The sequence below is a fragment of the Natrix helvetica genome, assembly GCF_964273705.1.
Source record: "Natrix helvetica genome assembly, chromosome: 4".
NCBI classification, from domain to species: Eukaryota; Metazoa; Chordata; class Lepidosauria; order Squamata; family Natricidae; genus Natrix; species Natrix helvetica.
In genome coordinates, this window is record NC_138550.1 from 149,231,084 (window position 1) to 149,246,349 (window position 15,266).

The 15,266-nt window shown below is 43.5% G+C and overlaps 1 protein-coding gene across 2 annotated transcripts; it reads left to right on the forward strand.

The window, feature by feature from the left end:
- The first annotated feature begins 1,276 nt into the window (after nucleotides 1–1,276).
- On the forward strand, nucleotides 1,277–8,858 carry ENY2 (ENY2 transcription and export complex 2 subunit). Of its 2 annotated transcripts, none has more exons than XM_081950337.1 (5): nucleotides 1,277–1,504; nucleotides 2,469–2,568; nucleotides 2,694–2,764; nucleotides 5,063–5,137; nucleotides 8,599–8,858. In XM_081950337.1, the coding sequence occupies exons 2-5, from the start codon at nucleotides 2,501–2,503 to the stop codon at nucleotides 8,673–8,675; spliced, it is 291 nt and encodes a 96-aa protein (XP_081806463.1). In that variant the 5' UTR covers nucleotides 1,277–1,504; nucleotides 2,469–2,500; the 3' UTR covers nucleotides 8,676–8,858. The 2 variants fall into 2 exon arrangements, with proteins under 2 accessions (XP_081806463.1, XP_081806462.1); XM_081950336.1 differs by having other exon boundaries at nucleotides 1,280–1,504; nucleotides 2,466–2,568.
- The last annotated feature ends 6,408 nt before the right edge of the window (nucleotides 8,859–15,266 follow it).

A 15,266-nucleotide genomic window follows, 5' to 3' on the forward strand; every position in this document is an offset into this window, starting at 1 on the left:
TTACTCACCTGATACACCCCTTCTCCAAATGGTGGAGACAACATCCAGACATGGGTTATTCCAGCCATGTCTGGATGATGTCTCCACCTACTGGGAGAATAGAGATGAATAGAATAAAATTCTTAATTGGCCAAGAGTGATTAGACACACAAGAAATTTAAAACACAAGGAATTTAAGCCATTTAAAGTAATAAAGGCAGGATAAAAATCCAACAGACAGACACAGTTTATTGAGTTTGGTTTAGCGTATTAAGTGAGCTCAATCATTAGGGTTAATGAAATTTTGATTTCTTGGTTATGCTTAGTGTGTTGTATGGATGAGGACAACTAACATGCTATGCCCTAAAACTATGGTCTATGAACAAAATAATCTGCATCCAGACACTATGCTAAGCCAAGATCAAGCAAACCATATTATGACTTGGTACAATGTGTCTACTTGCCTTCACCGTCAGTGTAACTATTAGGATTTATTTTTAGGTTTAGTTAGAGTAACAGTTGGGATTTCTAGATATGTCTTGTTTTCAATGCAGTGAATAGGGTTTCCTGCCTGAGCAACTCTGTTATTCTGATAAGTGTCTTGCTTTGCTTCTAGTTACCCATATTATACAATGATTTCACACGCCAATAAAATGTAAGTTGAATTGCAAGTTTATTGGAAATAAAACTAATTGAACTGTAAGGATCCTATTTCTGAATTTTATTGGGATCATTCTGAATTTTGAAGTCACTGTTTACTTCCCTGGGTACCATTTACTTTCATGCTTTCCAAGAAAACTACCTGGAAAAATGAGTGACTCAAATTTACTTTCCATTCATTTTAAATAAAGGTCAATTCTTGATGTAACAATCATGCGTTTTCTTTTAAAATTGTAGAAAAATTGTTCATTATTTTTTCTCTGGGATGTTTTTCCCATGTTTCTCATGTTCACCAGGATTTCCTAGTGTCTCCCATCCCAAAAAACTAACCTGATCCTGCCTTGAATTCTGTGTGCTTTTCAATAGAACCAAACCAAGATACTGTTTTTTTTTTAAAGTAAATCCCAAATACAACAGGCAATGGGAATCCGCCTCCTCCACCTCCATTTTGCTAAATAGCTAGTTTAAAGTCAGAAGAAATTGACTGCGGAATCAACATAAATCAACCTAGCGACCCAAAAGAGAAAAAAAAAAGTGCCGTAGAGAAGAGCATTGTGGGAAAAGTAGTTTTTATGTTAAGGCGGCGTGAAGGCGGTCATGGGAACGGCTAAGAGGCAACGTCCTTCTGGGAGTTGTAGTTTTCTTTGGGCGTCGAGCGGTTAAAGCCATGCGGCGGAGAACTACGTTTCCCAAATCTTTCTGCGGGGATTGAGGGAGGCTGTTGCGAGGCTTCTTTCTCTTTAGTTGGGTAAAGTCTTGGGCAACCCTGGGAGAGTTGGTCTTGTCGCGAGTTCGAGGCTCCATCGAACCGGGTCTCCTCGGAGGCTGAGCTCGTGGAGGAGGAAGCAAAGGGCTCGCCGGAGAGGTAGCCCCATTTGTTTAGGGGGGGTCGGGCAGTGTATCTAATGGAGGCTTTTGTGCTCGTGTGGATGTCGATTCCTCCTCGAATTTGCTTGGTATTCCCGTCCCCCTTTCCCCCCATCCCTTCCAGTTTCCCTTCCTTAAAAGAGAAACCGAGCCCAGATCTGACCTTTCAATGATTGCGAGGCTTTTTTCAGTGGTTATAGTTTGAGCATCATCGTCATCATATTATATTACTATAAGATGAAACTGATGGGCGTGCAACTCCAAGCCGCATGGAGGACTCAAAATGGGTGGTTTTCAGAAGAGGAGGGGGAATCCCCATTCTTATTCAGTAAACTCAATTGTTTGGCTGCTTGATCCACTCAACACTTGGAAAATTGCAATTTGTACAACAGGGTCACATACTGTAGGTGGCTGAATTTAATATGGGCTGGGTTTTTAGCTGAGATGGGGATGAATGTTGTGTGAATGATGTCGAAATACGGACCGTGCAGGTTTTATTTTTTGTTTGTTTATTTATTTTGATTTGTCAATCGTTTACAAGATAATAGGTATAAGAAAAACATGAGTATGGATGAAATGGGGGTGAATTAATGGGGACACTAGGACAGGGACGCTTATGCACGCCCCTCACAGACCTCTTAGGAATGGGGTGAGGACCTGTGAGGTCAATAGTAGACAGTTTAAGGTTAAAGTTATGGAGATTTGAAGATGTAACAATAGAGTCAGGTAGTACATTCCAGGCATTGACCGCTCTGTTGCTGAAGTCGTATTTTCTGCAATCAAGTTTGGTTTCTGGGAAATCAGATCCAAATTGGCAACAGGACAAGCTAACTTTGCACAATATTGATGTCCTTATTTCAGTTGTGGGGGTCTGCAGGTTGAGGAGCTGTACCACGAATTTATGGAAGCCAGAGATTACCCTTGAAATAGTTTGCCTCATTGAAATCTCTGCTTTTCAGTAGATCTGGTCTACTTGCACGCAGGAGGGGAAAAAATGAACAAGGATGCACAAATGAGAGCAACTATTAATCAAAAATTAATTGAAACAGGAGAACGAGAACGGTATGTGGGTTTTATTTTCTACTTTACTTGCAGAGCTGTGTTGTTCACTGGTTGAGAACACTATTTAATGTTTTTCTATTACCTGGTATGGATATACCATATTTCTAACAATGTTGTTTTTACAGCCTTAAAGAATTACTGAGAGCCAAATTAATTGAATGTGGTTGGAAAGATCAGCTAAAGGCACACTGCAAAGGTAATTGTCACTTGGGAATAGAGTGTTACCTCTCACTTCATTAATTGTTCATAATTGTTGGTACCATGGTCACAAATCTAATATTCATTTAAGATGTATGTTCTCATGTTGCATTTTCAATCACAAATGTATGATATATAGACAATATTTTTTTAAAAGGAAACAAATTTCAATGTCACACTAATACATGATTCTTACGTCTGGCCTGCCTAAGTACCCCTCTTTCCTCTATTTTGTCTTTCAATATTTATCTATTTTTATCCCACCTTTATTATTTTTTTATGAATAACTCAAGGCAGTGAACATATCCAGCACATCATCTTCCTCCTATTTTCCCCACAATAATGTGAGGTAGGTTGAGTTGAGAGAGAGTGACTGGTCTAAGGTTACCCAGCTGGCTGATGCTAAGGGTGGGACATGAACTCATGATCTTCTACTATCTAGCCTTGTGCCTTAACCATTAGATCAAACCGTCTCTCAGTCATTGTATTTTTTTACAGACATTCTGAGATTAATGAAAAATATTAGGTATATTTGTAGAATATGCTAAGTTAACTATAAAGCTAGCATGGAATACAGCTGGGCTGCTCTGAAAGTAAATTCCTCTTCCTGTTGGCCTGCAAAATAGGCTGCTTATCTACACTCTCTTCTTCTCCTCCTTCTAGCCTAATTCTATTTTCTTTCCTGGCAAAAGCTACATAAAAGGATAGACGGAAATTGCAATCAGAATGATTTCTATCCCCAAAGATTATGGACCTCATCTGGGCCCTGTAAATTGTGTGTCAGTGTACACACACATACACTCACACATACAGATATACACACTGCATGGACACGTTCCTGCAGGCAAGATTTGCATTCCCTCCTTCCTAGAGCTGAGAGGGGATGCCTGGCCCAAGGCTTCCCAACTGGGTTTATGCCTAAGGCATTACTCATAGTCTTCAGGCCTGATGCTTAACCATTGCATCAAACTGGCTCTATGTATTTTAAATTGTTTTTCTTTATTCCAATTACTTTGAAAGGGAAAATTTAAATAAAATAGCAATGTCAACTAGGTAGCAATGGTGTCTAGTTATAGACGAAGCTAGGTTCTTCCAAACAAGGACACAACTGGATGATCTTGAGTATAGGTTGCTGCATTGGTTTTAAATAATGTAGCACTACTTTAATTGAGTTGTGCAATTGAACAATTAAGGAACTCAAACATGAAAGAGCTCTAATCTGGATTTCAAGAGGCTGTTTTGTCACGTGTTGAATACATTGCTATTCAAAAACTACTTAAAATAGGTTGGATTGCATGGGACTAAATGAGGGAGTGGAAGAATGAGTAGATGTGGTTGGATTCTAGAATATGTAAGTTTGTGGTTCAGACCACAATCCAAAGTATGCTTATTTATTTTTTTAAAAACTCGATTTTTACTTTTACTTTACTTTTATTTAGATTTCTAGACCGCCCCCTCTCCCGAAAGGGACTCGGGGCGGTGTACAGTCAAATTAAAACACAAATACATAGGAATAAATATAAATACACAAATCCTTAAATTAGATGAGGAGGTTAAAAGACTGTATCTTAAAGTAAAGCTATTAAAACCATATTAAAAATAACCCCTAAAAATACCCCAGAAAGTTAAAATTAACCCAACTAAAATATCTGGCAGGAGGTGAGATAAAACTATGGATGGGCCAAGCCGGCTAGTTGAAACAGGTGAGTCTTTAGTTTTTGACGGAAGGAGCGGAGTTCTAATGTCGGGAGGGAGGTCATTCCAGAGGGTTGGCCCATCACAGAGAAGGCTCTACTCCTAGGCGCCGCCCGTTGGCATTGCTTGGTGGACGGCACCAGGAGGAGTCCCTCCCTGTGAGAGCGGATTGGTCGCAGGGATGTGTGCGGTAGGATGCGATCCCGCAAGTAGCTAGGTCCTGTGCCATGGAGCGCTTTAAAGATGATTTTAAAATAGAGCCAGTTTGATCTAGTGGTTAAGGCACCAGCCTAAAAAGTAGGAGATCCTGAGTTCACGTTCCATCATAGTCATGAAAGTCAGCTGGGTGACATTGGACAGGTCACTCTCTTAGCCCAAACCATCTCACAGGGTTGCTGTTATGGAAAAAAATAGAAGGAAAATGTTTTGGATATGTTCACTGCTTTGACTTGTTTGTAAAAATAAATAGGCAGGATACAAATAAATAGTGTTTGATATATAAATCGGTTTGTGTTATTGAGTTTACAGTTTGTGTAACTAAAAGAAACCTCTCTATTTTTATCTGACATAACACCTATCTGCTTGTCTTTATCTTGCTTAGATGTCATCAAAGAAAAAGGGCTAGAACATGTTACTGTTGATGATTTGGTGGCTGAAATTACTCCAAAAGGCAGAGGTAATAATGTTCTATTGCTTTGGTACTTGAGCATAAAGTGTATACTGAGTTGTTGGAATTAATTCTTTCTAGGCGCTGAGCAAACTTCATTTGTATAGCTTTAAGAAGATGACTGATTCATGTACCCTCCAACGATGCCCTGGAACTTACATTTGCATTTTATTCCAGTGTTTTTCAACCTCAGAAACTTTAATATGTGTAGATTTCAACTCCCAGAATTCTTCAACCAGCATGCGACACATCCTGGGAAAAGTCCACACACCTTTTAAGCTGCTGAGGTTAAGAAATACTGGTTTATCCGGTCAAAAGGGCTGACCTTCGTTTCCTTGATCTCTGCATTAAAATATTCTCACATGTTGATTTGCTTTGTGTCTTTTAGATGTGATTAGCCACTGAGGGTAACAACAGAAACTAAGAATAAAACTTAACAATAATTTCAAGGGGACCTGTAAAGTCCTGCTTGCAGGGATATTAATATTAATTGAAAGAGCTGAAGTTGCTGAGATCCTTAACATGTTTTTAATAATGACATACTAAGTGGCTTAGCAATGCTCATCATCTCTGCTTTTTCATATTTCAAGATTCCGTTCACTGTCTCAGGGAAACATTTGTGCGGGCCCTGAGATACTGCTATAAATCATTATCACAGAATTATAGACTTTACAAGTGTTACATGTGATCAATGCAGGATTCCAAATGAAAGCATCCGTGACAAATGCCAGCCTCTGTAGCAATATATTCAACAAAGACAAGCCCATCATCTGTCTCAGGGGTCCCCAACCTCCGGTCTTGGACTGGCACTAGACCGTGGCATGCCAGCAACCGGGCCACAGAAACGACTGAAGCCCCATCCGTGGGATGGAGGCAGCATGCGAAATCACGCTCACTCCGGTCCGTGGGAAAACCTCTTTTCCACCTCATTGGTCCCTATCTGATTCTTAGGAAGTTTTTACTATCAGCCGGAATGTGCTTTCCAATAATGTAAGACAGGGGTGTCCAAACTTGGCAACTTTAAGACTTGTGGACTTCAACTCCCAGAATTCCCCAGCCAGCTCTGCTGGCTGGGGAATTCTGGGAGTTGAAGTCCACAAGTCTTAAAGTTGCCAAGTTTGGACACCCCTGATGTAAGACAATTGCAAATAGTCATTGATTTTCACAACCATAATAGGGACCAGACTTTCTGCTGCTAAGTGAGGTGGTTGCTAACCGAGTTAGGCCCAATTTTATGACCTTCCTAGTGACACTTAAGATTTTCACAACCATAATAGGGACCAGACTTTCTGCTGCTAAGTGAGGTGGTTGCTAACCGAGTTAGGCCCAATTTTATGACCTTCCTAGTGACACTTAAGATATACAGCAAGGTTAAAAATGAGGAAAGCGAATCAAAGAAGTTGGGAGCATTCTTTGATGCCTTCTAAATCACTTGGAGACCATGTGCAAATCTAGGACGTTTGACCATGCATCTATGGGACGTAGGTGCCCAATTGCTTTGATTAACTTTTACCTTTCATTTCTGGATTGCAACACAGTGCAAAATAGAGTTCAGCAGTTCATTTCCATGATACACAAACTGGCCTTCTTTTCAGGTGCACTGGATTTGGTTTTTTTTTTAATATACTATTTTTTTTATTTCTTTAAATGCAAATAAAACAAACATGGTACATATATATCTAAATACAAAAAAAGAAAGAAAAGCTAATATTACAATGCACCTCCCCGAGACCCTTCCCCCCCCCTTCTTATATTTCTTTGTTTTTAACAACTAAAAGAAATACAATATATTCCATTTCTGCCCTTATCCCCTCCAAAACAACATATATTCTTGAGTAGGTTTATTTCCTTTGCCTTCCACCAACACTGATTTTATAAAATCCCCCCCATATTTCATTATAATTGTTTGCTTTGATCATCTATTTGATCATCTTGGTTATCATTTGTTGCCATACTCACTGGATTTGCTCTTTGAGCAGTCGTAGCATACTGCTGATACACCTTTTGATCGATTTCAATCCCTAGGCACTGTCCCAAAGGTGCTTTTTCAAGAGGCAAATGGATTTTCTTGTTTTTCTTTTGAAGACATTTCGCTTCTCATCCAAGAAGCTTCTTCAGCTCTGACAGGATATTGGGGAATGGAAGGGAATGGAATGGCTATCCTGTCAGAGCAGTGGTGGGTTCCGGATCCCATTGCAACTGGTAGGGTTGCAACGAGGCTCGGCATCCTCCACATGAATGTGCGTGGTGCGTGCATGCGTCTTACCATGCAGCAACGCCTCCGCAAGCCTCCACGATGCTCCAGCTACTCGGCGGAGCATCGCGCAGGCTCTGTATGCGCCGTGCGTGGAAGCGTCGAAGGGTTTAAAGACAGGTGAGCGCGGGCAAGCGGGTGGGCCCTCCGGAGCACCATACCAGAACGGTACCCAGTGCTCCGGGCAGGCTCCGGTACACCCGTATCGGGGCGTACCGCCTGCAATCCACCACTGTGTCAGAGCTGAAGAAGCTTTTTGGTTAAGAAGCCAAAGTTCTTTAAAAAAAAACAAACCCAGTTGCCTCCTGAAAAAGCATCTTTGGGACAATCATGACCTGGATGACTGAGAATCTCAACAGACAATCCCTAGGCACTATTCCCAAGCAAGACATCCCATATCCTATACTTGTGCCTTTTGATTTATTTTTCCAAATGCATTTTTCATCTGTCTATACGACACATAATTTGTTTATTTTCAGTCCGTCACTCTACCAAGAGTGTTCCAAAGCTTCTTTCAAGCAACTAAGATGATTTTGGGGTTGAGCTTGATTTGGTGGCTCACATGGACACATTCATGTTGTTTTATGCGTCTGATTCAAATGGTGGCGCACTATGCTTTTTGTAAGAATGTTGGACTTCTCATTCCAGTCCTACCCATGGTCAATCATACTTAGCTTTCTAGATTGCCAACATTAATCAGGTGGTGCCACACGACAAATATACCTGCCTCCACAGTCATACACGTAGTAATGCAAAGGATAGTATAATATTGTACAAACAGTTCTCATCTTATGACTGTAATTGAGCTTGGCACTACAGTAATTCATGTTGCTAAGCATGTGACTGTGCCCAATTTTACACCTTTTTTGCTGTGACTGAGTGACAAATACAGCTATTAAGTGACCCCAATGGGGATTTTCTTTTTTTTTTTTTGCCGGAAACCAGAAGTTACACATCAGTGTCCAGCAGAAATCATAATAAATTGCAATTAAAAAGCTGTAAATGCGGGCAAACACTCACAATGCGATCACATGACCATAGAGTGTGGTCTGGCTATTGAAACTTAAAACCTGGTCATAAGTAGCTCTGGGCAGGTCCGTTGTAACTTTGATCACTGAGTGACGAGCTGTAAATTGGGGATTATTTGTATTTGAAATTATTTGCGTGAAAGAGCAATGGTTTCATCTTTCTCTTTTCTTTTTCTTTTCTTTTTCAGCTTTAGTACCTGATAGTGTAAAGAAAGAACTTCTACAGAGAATAAGAACATTTCTGGCTCAACATGCCAGTCTTTGAGCCATCCATTTGAATCTTCCCATGCTTTAACATGCTGTGTTCGGTGAATCACATGAAAAGCTGAACAAACATTTTTCATATTTCAAGTTCACTGTTTTTTTTTAAATATTCCGTTTACTTACTCCAAGTCCACTTCGATATCCTGACTTCTTAATGTTTGAATAAAAAGAACAATGCCAACAACCTGCGCTTACATGTTGAAATCAAGGATGTGTTGCCATTGTGTGTCTTAATGGGTCTGACCTGTGTCACTATACTTTAATATTAAATGGCTTCTCTGCCATCCCGCTACACCAATCTTGCAGAAAGGATAAGAAAGAATAAATTCTAAATATTTGATGTCAATTGCAAAACAGCACAGCAGCAGAGGGAAAGCAAAGAGGAAAATAGCTTACCGTACCATGGATCCAATTAATGGCGCATGACTAGTGACATGCAAATCCAGCCATTGCAGGCTTGCCATGCTGACCTCGGATGAAAAGGCCAGCATTTGTGTAACAAGTTACACATTTTGTCATCTGTTTGCTTTTCCCTTCACCCCTTGGATGTCCAGGAGAAGTATTCCTTTGAAATAATCGAAGGTACAGAATAGTAAACTTCAGATTCTGCCACCTTTTAGCCTGTCACAGTCCATAATGAGTAAGTAACAAGATGAATTCAGTCGTCTTTTTTTTTTAAAAAAAGTAATAAGTAATGTGTTTCATGACCAAAGGAGACGTATTCCGTAATCTGCAACACAATTTGGGCCACATATGCTCCAGCTGCTACAAAACTGTCAGGATGTCAAAAATACAAGGCTCTCAGAAATCAAACATGTTTCTTACTTATTAGTATAATGCATAGGTTTGATTGAAATAATGTAGTAGCATTATTTTGAAAGTTTTAAATTTGAATGGCTCAATAGATCTGAGTCTAGAATAGAATAGAGTTGGAAGGGACCTTGGAAGTCTTCTAGTCCGACCCCCTGCTTAGGCAGGAAACCCTAAACCACTACAGATAAATGGTTATCCAACATCATCTTAAAAACGTCCAGTGTTGGGGCATTCACAACTTCTGGAGTCAAGTTGTTCCAGTGATTAATTGTTCTAACTTTCAGGAATTTTTTCCTTAGTTCTAGGTTTTTCCTCTCCTTGTTTAACTTCTATGAGATTAGCTTTAGGAGAGATTAGCTTCTCTACTAAATTGAACCTATTTCTAGTAGAATTGCATTTCATGTATGTTACCGTTAGTCCTTGACCTATAAATCATTCACTTAGTGACCGACCATTTGAAGTTACAATGGCACTGAAAAAAGCAACACAACCGTTTTCTACTTAACTTGCAGCACCCCCATGATCAAAATTAGGAGGCTTGGCAACTGGCATGTATTTATGATGGTTGCAAGGCAATGTTCTAGAATCATGTGATTTCCCCCTTTGTGACCTGACAAGCAAAGTCAAGGGGGAAGCCAGATTTACTTACTAAGCATTTTTACTACCTTAACTGTGGCAAGAAGGGTCACAAAATGGAGCAAATCTCACTTAACAACTGTCTTGCTTAGCAACAAATTTTGGCCTCAGTTGTAGTAAGTTGAGGACTGCCCGTTTGACTATTGTAACCCAGGACCAGTCTATGTGGCATCATAAAGTGTAGCGGGCATATTTGTTACAATTAAAAGTATCTTGAAAAAAACGTTCTTGAAATGAGTATGCATGGCCCTTACTAATAATAATAATAATAATTTAAATTTATTAGCCGCTCCCTTTCCGAAAAGGACTCGGGGCGGCGTACAATGGAGTAAAAAACATATAACATTTACATAAATCCATGACATACATAAGTACAAAGACACACATGTTCGGAGGAGGTTAACAGATACAATACATAGACAATTAAAAACCATTAAAATACCCTAATTACAAAACCCCATGTACAATCCAAATTCAAAATGTTAAAAAACAGACAGTCAGGAGGAGTACGGGAAGATTACGGTTGAGCCAGGCCAGATAGTTGGAAGAGGTGGGTTTTCAGTTGTACACGGAAGGAGCGGAGATCGGAAGTAATCCTGATGTCCCGGGGGAGGTCATTCCACAGGGCTGGGCCCATCACAGAGAAGGCTCTGCTCCTGGGTGTCGCCCCCCGACACTGTTTGGCGGTCGGCACCCGGAGAAGTCCCTCTCTGTGAGAGCGGATTGGTCGTAGGGATGTGTGGGGCAGGATGCGATCCTGCATGTAACTAGGCCCTGTGCCATGGAGCGCTTTAAAGATCATAATCAAGACCTTGAAACGCACTCGGAAGACCACAGGAAGCCAGTGCAGCTCGCGCAGGAGAGGTGTTACAGGGGAGAATCTAGTCCTCCCCATGATCACCCGCGCGGCCGCGTTCTGGACCAACTGTAGTCTCCGAGTGCATCTCAAAGGAAGCCCCATGTAGAGAGCATTGCAGTAGTCCAGGCGAGACGTCACCAGCGCATGGGTGACTGTGCGTAGGGCATCCCGGTCCAATAAGGGGCGCAATTGGCGCATCAGGCGAACCTGATGGAACGCCCCCCTTGCCACGGCTGTTACATGGTCATCCATGGACAGCCGGGCATCCAGGAGGACGCCCAAATTGCGCACCTGTTCCATAGGGGCTAGTTGCACGCCCCCAATGGCCAGAGATGGAAACACCTGGTTGAACCGGGGCGCCGGAAGCCACAGCCACTCCGTCTTGGAAGGGTTGAGTTTCAGTCGGTTGCCATCCATCCAGATCCGTACGGCCTCCAAACACCGGGACATCACTTCGATGGCCTCATTGGGGTGGTTTGGGGTGGAGATGTATAGCTGAGTGTCATCAGCATACAGATGATATCCCACCCCAAAACCACGGATGATCTCGCCCAGCGGTTTCATATATGTGTTGAACAGGAGAGGCGAGAGTACCGAACCCTGTGGCACTCCACATGTGAGAGGCCTCCGGGTCGATCTCTGCTCCCCTGCCAACACACGTTGCGTCCGGTCAGTGAGGTAGGAGCCAAACCACCGTAACACGGTGCCCCTGACTCCCAACCCCTCCAGCCGGTGCAACAGGATACCATGGTCGATGGTATCGAAAGCCGCCGAGAGGTCTAATAGGACCAGGATAGAGGAACAACCCCTATCTCTGGCCCGCCAGAGATCATCCACCAATGCGACCAAGGCCGTCTCCGTGCTGTGCCCGGGTCGGAAGCCGGACTGGCGCGGGTCTAGATAATCATTTTCCTCCAGGTGGCGTGGGAACTGCTGTGCCACCACACTCTCTACAACCTTCGCTAAAAAAGGAAGGTTGGAGACTGGACGGTAATTGACTAGGTCCGTCGGGTCCAGGGAAGACTTCTTGAGCAGGGGTCTCACCACCGCCTCTTTCAAGGCGGCTGGTAGAGACCCCTCACCCAACGAAGTGTTCACTAGGACCAGGAGCCAGTCACGTGTAACCTCCCAGGATGCCAGTACAAGCCAGGAGGGACACGGGTCCAATAAACATGTGGTGGGTCGCAGACGTCCACGCAACCTGTCCAAATCCTCGATGGCAACCGAATCAAACTCCTCCCAAAGCGGACCCTCAAGACTCGCCACGGGCGTCTCTACTGAACCACTGAAGGGGGTCCATCCCATCCGGATTTGAGCGACTTTGTCATGTAGATATTTCCCAAACTCCTCTGCTCTACCCTGTAAAGGGGCTTCCCACGGCCTCTCAAACAAGAGGGAACAAGTCACCCGAAACAAGGCGGCAGGGCGGTTATCTGCAGACGCAATAAGGGCGGCGCAATGTTGACGTTTGGCCGCTCTTAATGCCACAAGGTACGTCCTCAAGTAGGCTCGTGCCTGTGCTCGGTCAAATTCGGAACGAGAGGATCTCCAACGACTCTCTAGGCGTCTCCTTTGGCGTTTCATCACCCTTAGCTCCTCGGTAAACCAGGGAGCCAGGGTGGTTCGTCGCCGCAGGAGAGGCCGCAAAGGCGCCACCCGGTCCAGGGCCCCGGTAGTCGCACTATTCCATGCGTCTACCAGGTCCTCCACTCGGGGGCGGGTCAAATCCACAGGAGGTGGCCCAAGCTCCGTCTGGAACCTATCTGGTTCCAACAGGCGCTTGGGGCGGAACCATCTAATACCTTCCGGTTCCGCCTCCTCGCGGTGTGGGGTAGCACCAGGGAAGTCCAGCCGGAGAAGATAGTGATCCGACCATGACAGGGGAGTAATGGCTAGGTCCCCTATTCCCTGATCACTCATCCACCGGCCTGAGACAAAAACAAGGTCCAGCGTGTGGCCTCCCTCGTGAGTAGGGCCCTGAATTAACTGGGTCAGGTCCATGGCTGTCATGGAAGCCATGAACTCCCGAACCCCCTCAGACGCTTCTCCCATCGACGGCAGATTGAAATCCCCCATCACTATAAGGTTGGGGGTCTCAATCGCCACCGATGAGATCAGCTCAAGGAGTTCAGGCAGGGCCGCTGATGTATAGCGAGGAGCCAGGTATACTATCAGCAGGCCCAACTGCCTCCCTGGGCCCCATCTCACAACAAGGGACTCACACCCGGATGTCTGTGGCACGGTGAACTCTCTCGGCTCAAGGTCTTCCCGAATAATCACTGCTACCCCGCCGCCCCTCCCCTGGGCCCGAGGCTGATGAAATGCTCGATAACCTGGTGGGCACAATTCAACGAGGGGTAAACCTCCCTCGGAGCCCAACCAGGTCTCGGTTATTCCTGCGAGGTCCGGCTCCCCCTCCAAGATAAGATCATGAATGAGGGGGGCCTTATTAACAACGGACCTCGCGTTGCATAACAGCAGTCTCAGGCCTTGGGCCTGTGGAACCTGACCACCTAGTATGCAGGGGTTGGTACAAACGACCGGGAATGACCAAAAACCCCGGTCTCCCAACCGACTGCGCGTTCTTAATGTGTCCTCGCACCTGCCCCTCCCCACGACCGTTGGTATCAAAGAGCCCTGTAATGGAATGTTATCCTCCCTTTCCTCACCCGCTCCATTCCTTCCTCTTTCGACCACACCTAATTGCCTGGCTCTACTATCACTCCTGATCTGGTCCTTCCCCCCCCCACCCTTAAAACCCTTTATAAATTTTAAAAAACAATTAACTAAAAAACCCCTTAAAGCACGCTTCCTCCACCTCTCTGGGTTAACAAACCCGTCCTCGAGGTGGGCCCTTGAAAGGGCTGGAGGCCATAGCTGCGAGAGGGGGGACTCTCGCAGTAGCAGCAGGTCTACTCTCGAGTAAAGCATAATAAAGGGCCAGCGCTCATCAAGTGGGTGCTGTCGATGTTAATGTAAGTTAGCCAAAACCACATACATCCAGATGAAACGGATGAAATAGTCCTGGTAGAGATAGGCAGATGGAAATAGTCCACATAGTCCACATCGTAGATGAAAATGATGGGTTAATAATAATAATAATAACCAGCTGGTGAATATGGAAGCTTGGGCTGGAACTGAGACGAAGGCCGCAGTGGGTGGTAGAAATAGGTAGCCCTAGATGAATGAGGGGGGTTGTAATCGCACGGGGGGGGTACAGGGCAGCCCTCCGCACAGGCCTCTGATGTACCGCTAAGTCCATGGCCTGTGCTCCAGCGCCTCTGTCTCCGTGGCCTGCCTTCAGCGCCAGTCATTGATAGTCCTCGATCTGTCCAACAACCCTCGGCCGTTTTTGGGCCTGGAGAAGCGTTCCGACCTCCCCACGGCCTGCCTGTGGCCTACCTTCTACAACAAAGCTAGTTGTTGTTTACGTTGCAAATATCCAGTGGTGGTAGCAAATTGCCCCTCTCTGCTGCCAACTAGTGATCGCCCAGATGTTTGCAGCCTAAGTAAAGCAGATTTAGTATCATACAGATCAAATGGAGGTAAACCGTTGCTGAAGGACAGTGTTGTTCTTTGAATATCATTAAGCAAATATATGGATGTTAGGTCTCAATTCTGTAAAAAATGAAATGCTTCATAAAAATTCTATTAATTAAAATGTATTCCTCAGTACTTTAATTTGTATTTTTTAAAAATGAATGAATCGGGGTGAAATAAAATATATTTTTGCAACAGAAAGTTGGGCCCCAATTAAAACTAACATGAATACTCTGAAGTTAATGTTTTGCTAATTTTTCAGTTTGGAAACATTGCATTGTTTTAAAGGTTTATTTGGAGAAGTTTCCTTGCTTTTCATTTGGGTACAATCACATCCCAGTAAAAGGAATTCACTTTCCAGATTCCTATTTATGCCATAAGAATATATGATTTGATTAATGATACATTTTGTCTGCTAGCAATTTAACCCCATGGATGTAGCACCCTTTTGAAAGTCCAAATGCTTTGCCACCTATCTTGTTTTTAAAAATGCTTTTGAACATACTGTTAAAAAAAACAAAAAACACCAACTCCCAGCCCACTATATCTTAAGACATGTCTTTTTTGGAACTATGTGCATGTATTATATATTAAAGTAAAGTAGTCTACAGTTTTATTTTGGAAGGCTCGAGTGTAGACCATGATGGATAATATGCTGAATATTAATATTAGGGAAGAAGGCAACGGTAAGCTTAAAGAGACAATCACAAAGATAAGTACATTTCAGGGAAACAAAAATCAGCT